General features: G+C 41.1%; 1 protein-coding gene across 2 annotated transcripts in view; it reads left to right on the plus strand.

The window, feature by feature from the left end:
* The first annotated feature begins 3,017 nt into the window (after positions 1-3,017).
* Positions 3,018-8,314, plus strand: part of G6PD (glucose-6-phosphate dehydrogenase) — a 17,850-nt gene continuing 12,553 nt past the window's right edge. Inside the window, exons 1-3 of one of the 2 annotated variants that reach the window (XM_015812227.1) lie at positions 3,018-3,076; positions 3,850-3,878; positions 4,122-4,267. In XM_015812227.1, coding sequence (XP_015667713.1) covers positions 3,021-3,076; positions 3,850-3,878; positions 4,122-4,267 — 231 coding nt within the window. In that variant the 5' untranslated portion in view covers positions 3,018-3,020. The remainder of the gene's footprint in view (positions 3,077-3,849; positions 3,879-4,121; positions 4,268-8,314) is intronic. The other variant, XM_015812228.1, reaches the window with a different exon arrangement.

Consider the following 8,314-nt stretch of genomic DNA (forward strand, 5'->3'; position numbering starts at 1 on the left):
GAAATTCAATCCTAACTGTCTAGGCATCTAGGATTAATCTTCCTTTTGGGCACATAATTTAGGGACTATTCATTTCCTTATTTTTGTAAACTTATTAAAATAAATTGACCTGAATAAACATTTTCTGTTCTATTGCCCTGAATAAAAGGAAGAAAAAGATTGTACTTGATCAAATAACTGCACATAACTGTGTTATCATCAGAAGGCAGAAGAACTTTAGAAAAGTCAAGTGATGTAGTGGCAACAGGTCTTGAAACAGGAATCATAATCAGTTTCATGGATTATACAATGAGAAGCCGGTTTGATCTAGTATCCAAGGCACCCGGCTAGAAACCAGGAAACAGTGAATTCTAGAGGCCTGAGGCATGAAAGCTGGTTGGATGACTTTGGGGCAGTCACTCTCTTTCAGCCCAACCCACCTCACAGGGTTGTTATGGGGAAAATAGGAGTTATTTATAAAAAATAATAAAAGAGCGATATAAATAAAATAAAATGGGGTATTTTTAACCAAATTACCTTATATAAGACACAATGACTGGGTTTACATGTTGTGCTAGACCAGGGTCCTCAAACTCTTCAGGTCAGCAATCCCTTCAAGAAGTTTGATTGTTCATTGATCCCCAAACATTTATTATAAGAAAATAATGTAATAACTATTACTTTAATTAATCATAACCGATAATCCCATCAACCCGTGGGGTCAAAATTGATCACTTTGAGGAACCCTGTGCTGGATCACAAAACATGACTCTGTTGAATGAAAAGTATTCATCATGGTTCAGTCCAAGCCGGGAATAAATAACATGGTGACTGCTTTAGAAAGAAGGTTGCAGTTTATTGAAGAGGAGAGCCAAACAGAAAGATGGCTCTGGAAGAAAAGAGAGAGAGCACATGTAGGGAGTGGGTTTTTAGACCCTCTGGGGCTCTTGAGGTTGTTTCCTGTTCCTGCTTGAGGCTTTGTATTTCCTGTGTCATGTATTTTGACCTGAGTCTGAGTGTGCCCCTTTGGCATCTGTGGGTTAATCCTGTTATGTCCTGTTTTACAGTTTGGGTGGGGTATGCAGATTTTAGGTGTCTTTGTCTTCCTAAGCTTCTAGCTGGGGGCCTCCAACCTTCCTGAATGGATTACAGTATTTACATCTGCATTTCTATAGAGCTGGTTTCTGCTTGGGGGAGAGACTTGGGGCTATGAAGAAAAACTAAGATTGAGGAAATATAATATTCTGCCCTTTTAATATTTCCTTCTCTGAGGGGGCTGACTTCCCACAATTCTAAACCATGCTATCTCGGTTCACAAATTAGAATAAGTACTGGGCAAACACACTGTACTAGGCAGATGTGAAAGATTTAATCATCAACAGATATATTAAAATACAAACTTACAACAAAAAAGATGGCTAAATGTACACAACTTGTTAAACTAAATCAACCCCCACCTTTCTGACTCAATAAAGTGAATAAACCCAGGCATGTGTACCTGTTCAAAAAACATTTACTTAGCATCATGTGTGAACCCTTGAGGTACTGCCCTAGGCCCTAGCCTAGGGAATAGCAATTGCTACAGACAGATCCAAATAGACCTCAACTTACAACCACAATTGGGACCAGAATTTCCCAATTGTTAAGTAGGGCAGTTATTAGGTGAGTCTTGCCAAATTTCATGACCTCTATTGCCATGATTGTTAAGTGAATCACTGCAATTATTAATTGAACCCTGCAGTTGTTAAACAAATTCAGTTTCCCCCATTGACTATGATCGTGGGAAACCAATTGGGAAGATCGCAAATTGCAATCACATGACCCTGGGATGCAGCAACTGTTGTAAATGCATGCCCACTGTCAAGCACCCAGTTTTGATCAAGCGATCGTGGGGAAGCTGTAATAATCACAAATGTGAGGAGCAGTTGTCACATTCTTCACTGCCACTATAACTTTGAACAGTTGCTAAACGAATGGTTGTTTCTTGTAGTGAGCAACTGTAGCTCATAGTAGTTTTCTACAAAAATGAACCTCTAAGCAGTTCTGCTAAATGCTTTCACGGAGAGAATTTCCAATGAGAGTAAGCAGTCCACTCCAGGTCCTTCCTAAGGGGAGAGCACACACTAACTTGTTCCTGCCTAAAGAGAGACAAAGATGCTTTTTCAAAAGTCAACTGGACTTTGTTTTTCCCTGAAGACATTTGGCTTCTCATCCAAGAAGCATCTTCAGTTCTGACTGAAGAAGTCAGAACTGAAGAATCTTCTTGGATGAGAAGCCAAACGTCTTCAAAGAAAAACTCCAGTTGCCTTTGAGACAGCCATTACTTGGATGACTGAGAATTTCCAGAGACACTAAAGGGAGACACATATTAGCTTTTCATAAGTCCACTTTCTCCGTGGCAGCCCTTCTTCTAAAAATATAGCTAAGTGATTTATTACACCAAACCCAAGACTTGGAGCGCTGAAAGAATAATCTATTTTCGGTTGGAATTCCTAACCTCCTTTACGGTCAGGTATATACGATCTCACTGCACAAGCGGATGCTTTTTATGCGACTCTTCTAGGCCCACTTGCTCAAAATGTAACGAGGGGAAGGCGGGTCCACAAAAGCCGCCAGTATACTATAGCGTGCGGCCCTAGCCTCTGCCTCTCCCATGTGCTGGACTTCCTCCCAGAATCCCCGGTAGTACATGATATCTGGAATGTTGGCCGGGGAGTTCCGGGAGCGCAATTCCTCCTCGAGGCTGCTGTATCTACGCCTACTGCAAAGTGATTAAGTCTTGGGGGGAGGGCAAGACTCTTGTTGCCTCCAGCGCAGCCTCTCATTCCCTAAGCCAAATTCCCTCTCCCGCCCCATCCCGCGAAACAGGCTTGTTGAAAAGAGACCGGCCCACCGTGCGGAGGAGGAAGCTGAGCGGCCAGCATTTGGCGGCTCTCTCGATTGGCTCCGGCGCTTGGAGCCGGCAGCTCCGACTAGCAGGGGTTGGACTTGCAAAAGCGGGCGAGGCCTCTGTCAGCGCTGGAGAAGCGAAGGGGCGGGGAATGGGGAGCTCCGCCAGCGGGAGAAGTAGAGCAGCTTCAGCCGAGACTGGGAGCAGGTACTTGGGGCTGCGGAGGGGGGCGGCCGGAAAAGAAACCCGGCTGAAGGGGGGGAGGAGATGAGCTGAGAGCTACCCTATAGGAAAAGGAAGAGCCCCGATTTATTCCCGCTTCCCTCGCTTCGATTCCCGCCGCCGGTTTTCTCCCCTACCTATAGACGGCGGACCCAGAAGAGGGGAAGGTGCAAGAGGAGATCGAAGGAGGAGGGTAGCAAAAGTTTCCAACGTGCGAAACTACCGGGACCCCCTTTTTGTGGCTGAGTAAAGAACGCCACACGCCTCCAAATTTGCTCGCAATGGACGAAGCGAAGCCCTGGAGGCGAGGAAGAGAAAGGATGCTTGGCTTCGGGCAGGATCGGGATGAAGAGGGAGGGGTTAAGGAAGAGAAGGAACCAGATGGGTGATGGTCGCAATCAGATCTGAAAGTAACCCTCTGTTCCTCGCTTGCTTTAAATGCGGCAGCTATGTGAGATTCCCTAAGATCTGTTTGCTAATTTGCTTGGAAACATTGGCCAGATTTTCAGCTCCGGGAAGTTGATCGTTCCGGGCATATCATGGTGCGCTGTTGTGCTTTCTATCTTCCTGGGCAAATCAGTTACTTCCTCGTTTTCTTGCATTCCCTCTGCCTGGTTTTGTTTTGTTTTGTTTTTTTAAAAAAACAAATTATGTAACTTACGGTAGTACGTAGTCTGCAATTATTATTATTTTTTTTAAAAAAGAGAAGTCACGAAACTTACACAATTAGCATTTTGTTTTTAATTTTCTTGGACCAGTCTGCCAAGCAGCAGGACTTCAGGCCCAGGTATGTACATGGGAACCTGTTGACAACACTTGCACAATGCATCCTGTCACACTTGCAGTGGACAAGCTAAACTGAACCTTCCTACTGCGAGTTGAGACTTGTGTCTTGGATATCAGCCTAGCGCTCAACTGGCCTGCCGTGTGCCACGGAGAAATGGAGGGTTGTTCACCTGGGTAGCACTTTTTGGATTGGGAGGGCATGAAGGTGGGAGGAGTTTTACCTGATCATCCCTTTTCTTCTCAGGAAACAATACTACCAACATGAGTCGCCGCCTGCCACTCGCGGAGCTGTCTGAAGCCGACATCTGTGGGATGCTCCGGGAAGAGCTCTGCCAGGGGAATGACTTCCTCAAATTGGATACCCACATCTTCATCATCTTTGGAGCTTCGGTGAGTTTCTTTCCTTTGGGCTAGGCAGGATTTCATGGAGCGTGTGTGTTGTATTATAAATCCAAGAAGTTTAAGTTTATTAAGTATGCTATAATTTAGCGACATAGGCATTTTTCTGCTAAATCAGTCCTGCTGTGTAGGTGTCAGAAATATAAGTAATTCTCTCTATTTTATAGGAGAAAAGTGAGGATTTGTCATAGAGATTCTGCTTTGATGACAGTTTTGTAACTGGTAGTATATGTAATTCTATCCCCTGTTACCAAAGGACTGCACTGGAAAGAAGAATTGGTTTTAATTAATTTCTCCATCCTATATTTCCAAAATTACACTCCTGATGTATTGATCCTTCTTTGTCCTGCTTGTACACTTCTGGCTTCAGGTCTAGCATCACCCTCTTCAGAAATGGAGACTTTGTGCTTGCTGACTTAAATTGGCCTCAAATTAGTCATAGATAAAACAGCCAAACTGCTCATTAGTACATAGCATCTTGCCTTTATGACATTTAAAAGGATATTTGTAAGGACAGTGTGGTTGTACAACTCAGCACATATGAAGTGTGGTCAACAGCCCTCGTTGGAAGGCTGGGGGAAATTTTGAATATGTTTAAGGTCCAGGTAATTAATTCAAACATGCTTTGGGTTTGATGAGAAGCTGTAAAGATCAGCCCAGTCTTCCTGTAAAGGCTAATGTGCTTCTCAGTCTTAATTATAAATGCAAAATCTTCTGAACTTATAGTACACAGACATGTTCCAGCAGGGGACAATGTTTTCTCTTTTTTTTTCTGGTTTTATTTTTATTTTTTGGGAAAGCAACACAAAAAGCAAGAACAAAAGGGAACAGAAAAGGGAACCTTACAAAAAAAACCTTTACATTAAATTGAAGGTTGAAATGAAAATATAATCATTAATTTTAAAAAAGAGCTCCCCCCCTCTTCCTCACCCCTTTTCCCTCAAACACTAATTGGTATTTAAATATTTTTATACTATGGTTTGGATACCTGCAAGTATTGCTCATTTCTATTGTATGAGATTGTTTTAATTACTTTTAATTACTTTTCCTTTTCATTCAAAACCCATATTCTAAATGCCTTAGCTTGTAATACTATTCAGGAGCAGTTTCAATAAGAATAACTATTACTCTCATGAAATGAAACACTTAAGAATGTACTGTGAGTCTTTTCACATATTTTTCATATTTTGTAGTTTATATTTCATTTATTATTTATTTGTTAGCCAAGGCTAGATTATTCTTCTCAATGAGAAACTAAGAATGAATATGATTAAAGACAATAAAATAAGAGTAGTAATTAGAGTTTAGAGATGCTATGAGGATATTGCTATAAAATACATGAACATTTAAATTATTAAGGATGATGTAGGACACATTTAATGTAAACAAATGAGGGGGAGAGAGAGAAACATATAATAATCCTGCCATAAACCTTGGAGAGCCTCTTCAATTTTGTAAAGATAAGGTGCAGTTGTTCATGCAGAAGAAAAATATGTTGCACATGGTCAGAATTTGCGTATTATGTTACAACCCCCCAACTGGCTCTCTGTTGCACTAAAATTTCCATCTTGCCCAGCCATGTTGGTGTGATGATTTCAGCTGTAATTCAGCAAACAGCAAGTTCCAGATTTGGAGCTAGGGTTAAAAATCATGCTACTTTAATGGAGAAGGTAATCAGGAGGTGAAGTAGAATAATACAAAAGAATGAGGGATGGAACTACCATATATATGTAAAGCCAGTACCATCTTGAAGTTAACTTTGTGTATGTGTACCTGGTGAGTGTGCCTGGTTTATTCTTTCCCTAGATACTTTAGTTATTCAGTTGGACTTCTGTATAGTGCAACACACAAACTTTGGTAGCTGTGATAGAAAAAAGAAACTTATAAAACAAAATGGAGACTGCATCCATTACTTCCCCCCCCAACCCCCATCTTTTAGATATGACCTGGGTCAAACTCTATTCCATTCTTTGCCTAATCCCATTAGACCCAAATTGACCCTTTCTGCCCCCAGACAAAGCCCCTGCAATCCCATCAAACCAAAGAATAGAAGCTTTATCAGTACAGCTCAAAAGCATGCCTTACAAAATAATTGCAATCTTTCATTGTCCATCAGCTGAAAACCTCAAAAGGCCATCAGAATTGAGCTCTGCTGCCTCCTGAGAGACCCATTTTGCTTAACAATAGAACTAATACTGATAAGGATCAGCCTAGCTTCCTCAAACTGGTCAGCCAATCAAATCCTTAGGATTCCCCACCTTCTAGCCCTCAACTTCTATAAAAATCTTTGCTTTTCCATTGATCAGGGTTCCCCTTTCTTGTAAACACCCAATGATGGCAATCAACACTGTTCTTTTCAGTGTTACACAGCATTCCACAACAGTGGCTCTTCCTGAAATTCTTCCCTGTCCAAATACTACCTATATTTAATATACTTTGAACTGCATCTGAGCCTTATGGTTTGGTAACCTGCAATGTGACTAAAATTGTCCTGTGCTTTCTTTGAACTTTATAATGCCATGGGTGTGGCTGTGTGGTTCTTTAATCTTGCTTTTTTAATAACATTTATTGAAGTTTAAAAATACAAAGATTAAAAAATGTATGTGAATAAAAAGAAAATATTAATAAAGAGTAGGAAGTTCAAAAGGAAGGGGAGGGCAAAAGAAAGAAAATCTATAAAAGGGGGGAAATAAAAGAAATGACTTTCCCCTTCATTACAAGTTTTTTAATTTTGTAATGGGGGGGGGTTGAAAATTGCAGGGAAGCAGATTGGAAGGGTGAAAGACAAGACCACTGAGAAATCAACCAAGCAGAAGGAGAAACTAGTCCATGCTGAGTCATGGGGAAATAAGGTGTGCCACTCTCTTTAAATCAAAGAAGGAAGTTTGTCTTCTGGGCAGTTTCATCAGTTTCTTTTTAGTGCACTTCTGCTTCTGATTTAGTGCAATAGAGTGTAGCTGAAATAATAGGCCCTACTACCATTTGCTCTTGGACATCTATGTGTGTACCAGTTGTCAACTTCATAGCCACTTCAGCTGTGGTTAGTGGCTATGAAGTTTGAAGGTCACACTTCACACTGTGTGGGAAGGCATACAAAGCACTATTTTTTCAGTGGTGAAAGCAGCTATGTTGTTCATCAAGCTTATGCAGTTGCTGTGGAATCTGCTCTTGGCTGTTTTCATGTGAAAATGCATGCACAGCCATTTTGCAGCTGCTTTAACTATTCAAAAGAAGAGGCTTCATGCATGTATTGTAAAGTAGCTTTTTAAAATATTTAGTATAGCTTGAAGAGCCACTATGGACATGTCAGTCTTGCCAGGTAGACCAAACAGTGAACAACCAAATGAGCTAAAGTCTATTTATTGTAAAGCTACATTAACAGAATCTTGCAAGACTGGAAGTTCAAATCTCCTGCTGTCTCTTTTTGCAGCCTGTTAAGTTAGGGAGGATCTTTCCTGGGTTTCTTTCTTTGCCCCCACCTTTTATCTGATTGTTCCCTAGACAGCATGTCTTTCCCCACTTCTGGAGGTCATTCCCACATTCCGTCATATCATGTAAGTCTACTTTATGTCAGCTCCTATCAAACATTAAGACCAGCCAGAGATTAATGTCAGTTCAAGTATCCATGTTTGAGTGAAATCACACTGTCTGTGAGGCTCAGTCCCTGAACACAGAATCACAGAATTTCCAGAGTCTAGTTCCTCTTTAGTGGTGTTTGTGACGGCAATTTCAAGGACTAAAACTTCACAAATTCGCTTGGATGAAAGGCACTAAGCCCTCTTTGGATTCCTTTACTCTCTGTAGATTAGTAGATTGTAAGGAGAGAGATAATTGAAGCATAACAGTTATTGTAAGTTGAAATTTAGTAACTGAAAATACCTGTTTAGTTATGTTACATCCTGCCATTGTAGTCTTGAGACTTTTGATAAGAACCAGTTTGGTGCAGTGAGTGACTTGGTGAGTTAGAAAGTGAGAGACCCAATTCTAACATTTTCTTAGGCACAAAAGGCTGGTGGGTCACTTTGGGTCAGTCTCTTA

Source organism: Protobothrops mucrosquamatus, unplaced genomic scaffold, assembly GCF_001527695.2.
Source record: "Protobothrops mucrosquamatus isolate PMUCROS unplaced genomic scaffold, P.Mucros_1.0 scaffold76, whole genome shotgun sequence".
Lineage (NCBI taxonomy): Eukaryota > Metazoa > Chordata > Lepidosauria > Squamata > Viperidae > Protobothrops > Protobothrops mucrosquamatus.